We start from the raw sequence: 11820 nt of genomic DNA, 5'->3' as shown, positions 1-11820 counted from the left end.
ATTACAGCTACTCAAAGGGCATACCAGAGAGAATTTGGTGTTCGAAATCCTCCCAAAAGAAACACAATACTGGGACTGGTAAACAAATTGGAAACAACTGGATCTCTAGTGAGTGAAAAGGGCAAGCATCGTTCATCTAGGCTTCCCACGGTTGTTGACGTAAGAGCACGACTGGAGCAGTCACCCAAAAAATCATTAAGACGTTTGTCGCAGGAGACAGGGTACACCTACTCAATGTGTCAGAGAGCCTAAAGCCATATAGGGTTACGGTTGTTCATCAGCTACAGGAACCAGATAAGGATAAAAGATTGAATTATTGTCGTTGTTTTCAGACGTTCATTGTGAAAAATCCTGCCATATTGTCCATCACATGGTTCACAGATGAAGCATGGTTCCATTTATCCGGTTATGTAACGACCGAATAATTTCCAGGAACCTGTGACTACCGAGATCTCCGGATTTGACAACGCCGGACAACATTTGCTATAGAAGTAAATAATCTCCCAAAATTCCTCTACATTTTAGGTATAATAAGTTGTCGCTAGCACAATTCGTTTGGAACAATTAATGAAAGAAATGTGTCACTTCTATATAAATCACTCTGTATAATATTATCGTTATAACGTCAGTTTAAAAACCATGCGCTCTCCTGCATATGTTATTTCCTGTATGGAGAGATTAAAAGAGTAGGAGATTAACAGTGATCTAATTTTGTAACTAGGGTAGTATAAACATGTGTGTATCAATGTTATTGTTTGTGCTGTGACAGCGAGCCAATAGAGATACGAGTACCCACGTGTGTGACCTTATGACATCAACATTCATTCACAACATTACTCCCCTTCGTCTCATCCGGCAGAGACTTTCTCGTGGTTGGAGCAGAGTACTCACATTTTGTAGGTTAAGCCTATATATATACAGAGTGAACTGTAAGTGGGCCTAATGTCATTCATTTCAGAGGGTTATTCTTTGAGATATTTCAAAGAAAGTTTCATAAAGTTTTGAAAATTTTTGCTTCAATTTCAAGATAAAAATTGTTTTACATGAAATATTTCATAGCCTAGTGTGTTTTAGGGAAGCCATTGATAGAATTTTCAATATTCTCAGTCAATTTAAGACAGCAGAGTACTATGATTGAAAGAATTTTAGTTTTGTCCTTTAATTGTACAGAAATTTGATCCGAACAAAAGTAACATTGAAAAATTCCTTTTCAGAACTAAAAGTTACATTTGTTCGGATCAAATTTCTGTAGCTTACATTTAAAGGACAAAACCAAAATTCTTTCAATCATTTATTATCATAATACACTGCTCTCTTAAATTAAATGAGCATATTGGGAATTAACTAAATGGCTTTCCCAAAACACGCTATGAAATATTTTATATAGAACAAATTTTTAACTCAAGAAGGAAGCAAAAACGATCAAAATTGTATTAAACTTCTTTTTTGTAATATCTCAAAGAATAACACTCTGAAATTAATGACATTACTTACAGTTCAGATTGTGTGTGTGTATATATAGGCCTATATATATATATATATATATATATATATATATATATATATACGAGGCGCATCCAGAACGTAAGTTTCCCGATTTTTTCCCCTTGAAAGTAAACATAATTAGCCGTGTCAATTGCGTATGTGTAACAGATCTATGACGTATCAATCATATGCCAGCCGGACAGGTCCCGCCTGGTGCCAGTAGCGTGGCAGCAGTGGTTCGAAATGGAAGCTCTTATTCCTTCTCCCGCCCCCTGCGAGGTTCGATCGGTGATAAAGTTCTTTAATGCACAAAGCATTGCGCCAATTGGAATTCATCGGCAGCTCTGTCAGGTTTATGGACCGAACATCATGAGTAAGCAGATGGTGCGTCGCTGGTGTAGGCAGTTTTCCGAAGGTCGTCAAAGTGTCCATGATGAAGAGCGCAGTGGGCGACCGTCCCTCATCAATGACGATCGTGTTGAGCTGGTGCGGCAGTGCATCATGGAAAACCGTCGCTTCACGATTATGGAGCTGAGCAGCCATTTTCCGCAGATATCGCGATCCTTGTTGCATGACATTGTCACTAAGCACCTGCTGTTCAAAAAAGTGTGTGCCAGGTGGGTGCCGAAAAACCTGTCACCCGAACACAAAATGCAACGTTTAGAAGCAGCACTGACATTTCTGAAACAGTATCACGATTACGGCGACGAGTTCCTCGACAGGATCGTCACGGGCGATGAGACTTGGATTTCGCACTTCACCCCGGAAACCAAGCAGTACGGCCCGGCGCACAGCAGCTGTTTTGACGGAATTTGGCTGGGAGTTGTTTGATCATCCACCCTACAGTCCTGATCTTGCTCCCAGCGATTTTCACGTTTTCTTGCACCTCAAGAAATTCCCGTCCTCCGGTGAGCGTTTTGGCAACGACGAAGAGCTGAAGACATCTGTCACACGCTGGTTCCATTCACAGGCGGCAGAGTTCTACGACAGAGGGGTACAAAAGTTGATCCCACAATACGACAAGTGTCTCAATTCTGATGGTGGCTATGTTGAAAAATAGCTGAAACATTGCTGTACTTGTTGCCAATAAATGTTTTCCTGAAAGTGTGTGTTCTTTTTTTTTTTAAACATAGGGAAACTTACTTTCTGGATGCACCTCGTATGTGTGCAGCTCACACATATGAGTGGGAAAGATAAAATGTATGCACTGTACCTATAATCTACTTGGCCCAGAGATTATAATAAACTCTTATTATAATCTCTGGGCGGCGGTTACAATATATTTAAAACATAATTCTATTCATATGATGAAAGATGAGTGGAACGTCGTGATTTAAGACGGCGCTTATTCCGTCGGATCCCGTCCAACCAGTCACTCATAACCAGTGCACCTCTGCACATTATGTGTTGGACAATGTGCCACTGTCACACATCTGACGTAGTGCATGAGCGTAGGCCACTAGAGGGAACCCAAAAAGGTGGAACTTAAACTGAGAGGATTCGATCCGACATCGGGATGGGAATCCGGTGTGGCTTTGTGGATAGAGCGTCAGCACTTAGAGCTGAAAACCTGGGTTCAAATCCCGGAGCCGGAGAGAATTTTTTTCCGTTCCACTCATCTTTCATCATATGATGACGCAGAATATCTGCACAGAAACATCATTCTATTATATTATTATATAATTCTATTCAGTTGCGCTTTGACATGGACACGAAACAGACGCGCGGACATTACATGCGTAACTACACAAAGTTAATACAGTACAAACTTGGCATTACTGACATATAGATGGATAAATAAAAATATTTACGGGATATTCACATTTTCTTGTACACAGAATCTTATCAGTTGAAAATGTTAATTTTTGTGGCTCAAAGTACTAGCAGTACTTTGTTTGTTGTCTTAATAATAGGCCTACATTCTGTTTAAATGCGTTATTATTATTATTATTATTATTATTATTATTATTATTATTATTATTATTATTATTATAGGGTCGACTGTTATTCATATCTTATTTAATTCCGTTCATTAGACACACTTAAATCTTATATTTATACATTAAATTTTTCTAATTCCATTACAGTAATTTCTGTATAGAAGTTACACATAATCATAATGATTTCTTCAAATTCTCTGTCATTTTCTTAAATACATTCTATGGACCTTAATTAGGGGAGAAAATTGCATGATTTGATGGTAATATGTTAATATTTCAGAATGTAATAATGTTGTAGGCTAATTATCTTTTTCTTTACGAATCTGAAATCAGATGTGATGTTTATTGACTTTACTGGCTTGAGCCAGAGGCCGTTTTAGGGTCTTTTACGCGCAGGATGCCCTCTCCAGCCATTGTACATAAATAACAATAAATATATATTTACATACTTATACACTATTTCTGGCATAAGTTCCAGTAGGTGTGTGAGTGCGGTGATTGGCTTTTTATTTATTTATTTTTATTTTATACTTTATTTTTTTTTGTTTTAATTCTTTTGGTTTAGGCCTAATTTGTTAATTTGGGATGCTTAAGGAATGGTGAATGGGACAAGAGTTCGGGGTAAAAGATATCAGTTGATAGACAGCATTAAAGTATTACATGGGGAGATTAAGAGGAAAGCAAGAAAGGGAAATGCTGGGTTTGCAGTTAAAGACCTGCTCTTGGGCAGAACACTGTGCATACATACATACATTTTTAAGTTTCCCCTTCCGGTGGCAGAAGCGTCTGAATGGTTATGGAGACTTTCATGGTGTGGTGTTATTTTATTCATCTGCCTCTCTGTTGCTGTCGTGTGTCCTCTCAGACAGTATTCAAATTTCCAACAGTGTTTGCGGTTTTGTTTGTGTGTTTTAGTTTAGTGGTGGGGCTGGTGGTAGTTGTAGAGGAGTTTCTCCAGTGTTGTTCTGTTGTTTGTGTTCGGGGGATTTGCGAAGATGTGTTGTGTATATACGCGATGTACTGCCGAATGTGTGTATTTCCTGTTTATGTTGTTTAGGTGTGTGAAGAGTGGCTTTGTTTTTGTGGTAGTGTAAATCAGATGTAACCAGGGGCCCATTTCACAATGTTAAAAGATTACAAATTAATAAGAAATTTGAACTTGTATGTTTTTTTTTTTTGTGTAATTGTGGGTAGACCTACTTGACTTCGTCGTTCACCCGTATGAAGCCAGTTGTCTATAAGTTGAGGTTTCTTGGGATGTCATAGGGAAGCCAGAGCTCTCCGCAGAAACCTCTATGTTCCCTGGACATCATAAATCAGGGATGCACGGGGATCGAGCCCGGGTCTACATGATTATGAGTCCCCTACCTTGGCGGTTATTTAAAATCACAAGTGAAGATTACAAATGTGTGTAAACTCTGTAGCTATGTTAATATTTGTAAAGTTTGACAAACTTTACAAAATCAACTAAAGAAATTTACAAACGGGATTAGCATTACGTAATGTTACCAACGATAGCACGAAAAATCTCTCAGGAACAGAACTAAAGTTCCCGTATTATTACCATTAGATAATGTCCTTCATCACCGATCACATTCAACATGTAGTTGGAAGATTTAGTGAAGAATTATTGTTTTCAGTACATTGTAAGGTTGATAGTAGGAGGAAAAATAATCAAGTTGTTAGCAGAAGAGGAGATGATACTAAGGGATGTGTATTGGATCTAAATGAGAGCTGTGAGCAGTATGGGATGAAGATAAATGCAAACAAGACGAACACTAGCTCTATGGTTATCAGAAGAAAAATAAACTAGGTAAGAGTTCGAATTCGAACCATTGGAAACACAACTAAGGAAGAGACTAGTCAAGTGCTTTGTGTGGAATGTGGCATGGTATGAGGTAGAAACATGGACAGTCTGACGAAGTGAAGAAAAATGACTGTAGCCTAGATATGGAGAAGAATTGAGCGAGTGAAATGGACAGACAGAATAAGAAATAGAGCTGGGCTAGAAAGAGTGGGTGAAGAAAGAACGATGATGAAACTGTTTGGAAAAGAAAATAAATTGTCTGAGTCACTGGTTAAGACGAAACTACCTGCTGAAGGATGCAATGGGAGGAATGGTGAACGGGAGAAAAGTTCGGGGTAGAATAAAATATCAAATGATGGACAGCATTAAAACATATAGATCGTATGTGGAGACTAAGAGGAAGGAGAAAAAGGACGACGATTGGAGAATGCTGGGTTTGTAGTGAAGGACCTGCTCATGCGCACAGAAATCTATGAAGAACTGGATATGTTTAATTTCGGATGCTCCTTCTTAATTTTATTACTATTATTATTATTATTATTACTATTACTATTATTATTATTATTATTATTATTATTATTATTATTATTATTATTATTATTGTAGCTCAGTTGGTAGAGCAGCTGGCTACGGACTGGAAGGTCCGGGGTTCGATCCCAGGTGGTGACAGGATTTTTTCTTGTTGCCAAACTTTCAGAACGGCCCCAAGGCTCACTCAGCCTTCTATAAAATTGAGTACCGGGTCTTTCCCGGGGGTAAAAGGCGGTCAGAGCGTGGTACCGACCACACCACCTCATTCTAGTGCCGAGGTCATGGAAAGCATGGGGCTCTACCTCCATGCCCCCCCCCCAAGTGCCTTCATGGCATGTTACGGGGATACCTTTACCTTTATTATTAGTAGTAGTAGTAGTATTAATTGTAATTTATTATTAATTGTCAGCTTATTATTAATCGTCATTATGTACGTACATACATACATACATACATACATACATACATACATACATGCATACGATAAATACATATTTTGTTCTAAAATATATTAGACCTATAAAAGCTCAAAACACAGTCTTTATGCAGTAGATAATATTAAAAAACCGCCAAGAAACATTAAAAAGTCTCGAGATTTCGCTGCATTGGCGGCGCTGAAGTTTCGTGATGTGGGCTACTAATGACTGGTCGATTTTAGCCTGGTAATAGGCTACACTAACTGCTCTACGTTTTAGATGACCGTAGGAACCATGAAATTCAACAGATTCAGAATCATTTAGCTTGGATCCTTTTTAGGTTATTAATGAGAGTAAGATTGCAATTATGGCAGAAGTAAGAAATAAAAAAAAATATCTACACGCTGAAATTCTATTAACTTCTGCTATTGCACGGAATTTTATGCAGTACGCCTCTCACCCAATGGAAAGCAATACAAAGTTGTTGTTTCTCTGCTGGATATTGGATATGCTGTCCTATATCTTGCAGCGTGAGAGTAAGACTGGAGTTTTGGCAGAAATATGGAAGACAAAAACAATATCTAAACACTGAAATTCTATTAACTTCTACTATTGCACGGAATTTTATACAGTAGGCCTCTCACCCAATGGAAAGTAATACAAAATTGTTGTTTCCCTGCTGGATATTGGATATGCTGTCCTATATCTTGCAGCGTGAGAGTAAGATTGGAGTTTTGACAGAAATATGGAAGACAAAAACAATATCTAAACACTGAAATTCTATTAACTTCTGCTATTGCATGGGATTTTATACAGTAGGCCTCTCACCCAATGGAAAGTAATACAAAATTATTGTTTCCCTGCTGGATGTTTGATATGCTGTCCTATATCTTGCAGCGTGAGAGTAAGATTGGAGTTTTGACAGAAATATGGAAGACAAAAACAATATCTAAACGCTGAAATTCTATTAACTTCTGCTATTGTATGGAATTTTATACAAGTAGGCCTCTCACCCAATGGAAAGTAATACAAAATTGTTGTTTCCCTGCTGGATGTTGGATATGCTGTCCTATATTTTGGAGCATGAGAGTAAGATTGGAGTTTTGGCAGAAATATGGAAGACAAAAACAATATCTAAACACTGAAATTCTATTAACTTCTGCTATTGCATGGGATTTTATACAGTAGGCCTCTCACCCAATGGAAAGCAATACAAAATTGTTGTTTCCCTGCTGGATGTTGGATATGCTGTCCTATATCTTGGAGCATGAGAGTAAGATTGGAGTTTTGGCAGAAATATGGAAGACAAAAACAATATCTAAACACTGAAATTCTATTAACTTCTGCTATTGCATGGGATTTTATACAGTAGGCCTCTCACCCAATGGAAAGCAATACAAAATTGTTGTTTCCCTGCTGGATGTTGGATATGCTGTCCTATATCTTGGAGCATGAGAGTAAGATTGGAGTTTTGGCAGAAATATGGAAGACAAAAACAATATCTAAACACTGAAATTCTATTAACTTCTGCTATTGCATGGAATTTTATACACTCAATGGAAAGAAATACAAAGTTGTTGTTTCCCTGCTGGATGTAATAGAATATGCTGTCCTATTATTATTGTGTCCATTTATATCGTATGAATGCGTTGTTAGTTCTTGGCCGAAAAATATTACGTCTATTTTTATTAAATTCAATATTTAGTCTATGTTGTATCTGAATGCTAGAGATATGATGATGTCATAATTAAAATGTTTAATTGATGTTTTACTGTCTTTGTCTTTTTGCTATATTATAAGCCTTAGGCTGTATGTTCCGAAAAATCACTTGTACGCGCGATGTAAGAACAGGGTTCTAACAAGTGTTCTCTGCGACAGTAACGCGAGGCCGGTTTACGAGAGATTTGTTTACCTGTCACTGAGAGGATGGATGCCTTATGATACAGCCTCTTCTTTTTCCCCCCATCTTTTGTTTTATTCGCAGCGGTGGGAGTTGACGATAGGCGGACTCCGCGATTGCGCCGCCGCGAGTCAACTGTTTTTTTCACTCGAGGGGCGTGACCAATGGAGAGTCACGTGGTAGATGACGTTTCCACGCACGCGGTTCTACTATAACTTGGCTGGGAGGCCCTGCCCCCTTCTGGCTTGTCCGCAGCTCGGACGCGGAGGCAAGTTTTTAGCCCGAGGCGCCCCGAAACTTGCGATCGAGGCCTCGCAGCAAGATCTGTACTTCACTCCGCGCCACTAGTCTGCTGCACGTGGTGGTGCAGGAGCGAGCCCAACGTCGCGCCCGGCTGCGAGCGTGAGTGCGTGTGTACAGTCGAGGGTGTGTTCGTCCCACCCCCGCCGGCATCTACCCCCCCACCACTCCCACCCGCAAGTCGGAAGTACGTCCTTTCGGTGGCGGCGGAATAGCATTCGAACATCTGCATTCTACTATTCGTGACGTCATGAACTACAAGATAGACAAGATCGTGTTGTGAACAGCCGGCTTAATCACGTGTGGATTGATTGATTCAGTGTTGTTCGTTTAACAGGTCGATATTTTTGGCGTGTGACGTCAGAAGTGATAGAATTTTTTAATATTCAGTTTTAGATTTCTCTGTGGAATAGTGAATCCTGAAGTGTGTTCCTAAAAATGTGATTAAATTATGGTAAAACTTAGAAACAACCTATTTCTAAATCAGTTACACACATGGAAGGGGTACAGTAATGTCAAATTGATATAAATATAAATTATATTTCAATATTTAGCGAAGGAACAAATGATAGGTAAAGCAGTATTGCTTATTTTCTAAGAAATTATAGGTTTTCAGTATAATATTTATACGTAATTTCTGAACAGAATGGCTTTTAGTGTAAGATAACGATCGGGTTGTTAATAGCAACGAGGTCTTTCACAATAACACGACGATGAATAAACAAAAACGAGACAAGCACGTTGACAAGTGAGTGACGAAATCAGATAGAACCCACGTGGACTGTAGACACAGGTAGCGCGGTTAGGGCATGTGTGAAAGGTGAAATCTCACGTGTGTCTGCAGACGAATTTTGCCCGAGTTGGCTACATGTAGCGTGTGAGGCGGCACCGGCCAGGCAGGAATCTCCCGCGTGTTGTGGAGGCGACAGTTGGATGCACTGCAGTGTGGTGGAGCGCGGCTTGGAGCTGGATCACCCGGGCGGGTTCGCATCTTCGCCGTGGGCGGCAGCGGTGCTCGCCGGCCACCACCATTCGGCCGCCGCCGCTGCCGCCGCAGCCGCCGTCGGGGGCGGCAGCAGCATGATGCAGGCTGCGGCCGCCGCCGGCGAGCACCACGGCTACCCGCACCCGGGGGCGGCGCACGCACACCACCCCCACCCCGCGGCGGCCGCGGCTATGCCCATGGACCTGCACGTTCCTCAAGGATTCCCCTACTACAGGTAGGATGGCGGCAAATGTCTTCAGGTGCTTAATCTTAAAAAAACTGTAAGATTACCAAACACTACCCTCGTCGTTGTTATTGTAGAACCAGAGATCTGCGCCCGTCGGTTTAGACGTGTCTGATCCAGTGGGCTAGCAAAGGATTGTCGTAAACAGCATGACAGTACAGATAGGCTACTTTTTGACATCAATATCATTAGAGTTTGTAGTTTTCAGAAGTTAACTTACCTCAAATATTTAATATTATGGTATTAATAGCCTGATAATATACAGAGGTGTGAAAATTATTAGAATAATCTTAATTTTAAAGTTTTTTTAGTAGTTCCTTCACAAATATTAATTGAATTGATGAATATTGGTATATATTACTATACTGATGTAGGATATATTTACTACTAACAGTGCCGGAAAGCATTGTTGTACATTGGTATTTTTCTTATTTTACAATTGTTATGGGAATTCAGAAATTATTATATTATGTTGGCGGTATTGGAAACATAAAAAATTATATGCACAAAACAGATGTATACGTTCATTTGAACCTTCACAACAATGTAAACGCAAAGAACAATTTGTTTAAAGCATTTCTTAATTAATTTTTATGTTTCGAATTCCGCTAACATAATATAATAATTTCTGAATTCCCATAACAATTGTAAAATAAGAAAAATACCAATGTACAACAATGCTTTCCGGCATTGTTAGTAGTAAATATATCCTACATCAGTATAGTAATATTATATACCAATATTCATCAATTCAATGAATATTTGTGAAGGAACTATTAAAAAACCTTTAAAATTAAGATTATTCTAATAATTTTCACACCTCTATAGTATGAAAGTACGAATATAATAGGCCTACTATTAAAATTTGTCCGGTAATAATGTAAGCATCTTCTACTGGTCGTGCAGCAATTCATAACTTGTCCGGAAATAATGAAGGAATCATCTACTGGTCGTGCACCAATTTACAATTTGTCCGGTAATAATGTAAGAATTTTCTACTGGTCGTGCACCAATTTATAATTTGTCCGGTAATAATGTAAAGATCTTCTACTGGTCGTGTCGACCTGATTGGCGAGTTGGTATAGCGCTGGCCTTCTATGCCCAAGGTTGCGGCTTCGATCCCGGGCCAGGTCGATGGCATTTAAGTCTGCTGAAATCCGACAGGCTCATGTCAGTAGATTTACTGGCATGTAAAAGAACTCCTGCGGGACAAAATTCCGGCACATCCGGCGACGCTGATATAACCTCTGCAGTTGCGAGCGTCGTTAAATAAACCATAACATTTTTTTTAACATCTACTGGTCGTGCACCAATTTATGACAATCTTCTACTGGTCGTGCACCAATTTATAATTTGCCCGGTAATAATGTAAGGATCTTCTACTGGTCTTGCACCAATTCATAATTTGTCCGGTGATAACGTTAGGATCTTCTACTGGTCGTGCATCAATTCATAATTTGTCCAGTAATAATATAAGAATCTTCTACTATTCGTATACCAATTCATAATTTATCCGTAATAACGTAAGGATCTTCTATTGGTCGTGCACCAATTCATAATTTGTGCGCTAATAATGTAAAGATCTTCTACTGGTCGTGCACCAATTCACAATTTGTCCGGTAATAACGTAACGATTTTCTATTGGTCATGTACCAATTCATAATTTGTTCTGTAATAACGTAAGGATCTTCTACTGGTCATGTACCAATTCATAATTTGTGCGTAATAATGTAAGGATCTTGTACTGATCGTGCACCAATTCATAATTTGTCCGGTAATAATGTAAAGATCTTGTACTGATCGCGCACTAATTCATAATTTGTCTGGTGTTAAAGCAAGAATTCTACTGGCCGTGCACCAATTCATAATTTGTCCGGTAATAATGTAAGGATCTACTACTGGCCGTGCACCAATTCATAATTTGTCCGGTAATAATGTAAGGATTTACTACTGGTCGTGCACCATTTCATAATTTGTCCGTTATTAATGTAAAGATCTTGTACTGATCGCGCACTAATTCATAATTTGTCCGGTGTTAATGTAAGAATCTTCTACTGGTCGTGCACCAATTCATAATTTGTCCAGTAATAATGTAAGGATCTGCTACTGGTCGTGCACCAATTCATAGTTTGTCCGGTAATAAAGTAAGGATCTATTACTGGTCGTGTACCAATTCATAATTTGTCCTGTAATAATGTAAGATGGTTCTACT

The 11820-nt window shown here is 39.1% G+C and overlaps 1 protein-coding gene across 1 annotated transcript in view; it reads left to right on the top strand.

The window, feature by feature from the left end:
- The first annotated feature begins 8336 nt into the window (after window positions 1-8336).
- The window catches only part of LOC138702282 (uncharacterized), a 736569-nt gene continuing 733085 nt past the window's right edge, over window positions 8337-11820 (top strand). Inside the window, exon 1 of the mRNA XM_069829864.1 lies at window positions 8337-9599. Within this exon, the coding sequence (XP_069685965.1) occupies window positions 9313-9599 (287 nt within the window). The 5' untranslated portion in view covers window positions 8337-9312. The remainder of the gene's footprint in view (window positions 9600-11820) is intronic.

The sequence above is a fragment of the Periplaneta americana genome, chromosome 6, assembly GCF_040183065.1.
Source record: "Periplaneta americana isolate PAMFEO1 chromosome 6, P.americana_PAMFEO1_priV1, whole genome shotgun sequence".
NCBI classification, from domain to species: Eukaryota; Metazoa; Arthropoda; class Insecta; order Blattodea; family Blattidae; genus Periplaneta; species Periplaneta americana.
Note: the sequence above shows the minus strand (reverse complement) of the source record. Positions and strands in the feature narration are given on the sequence as shown.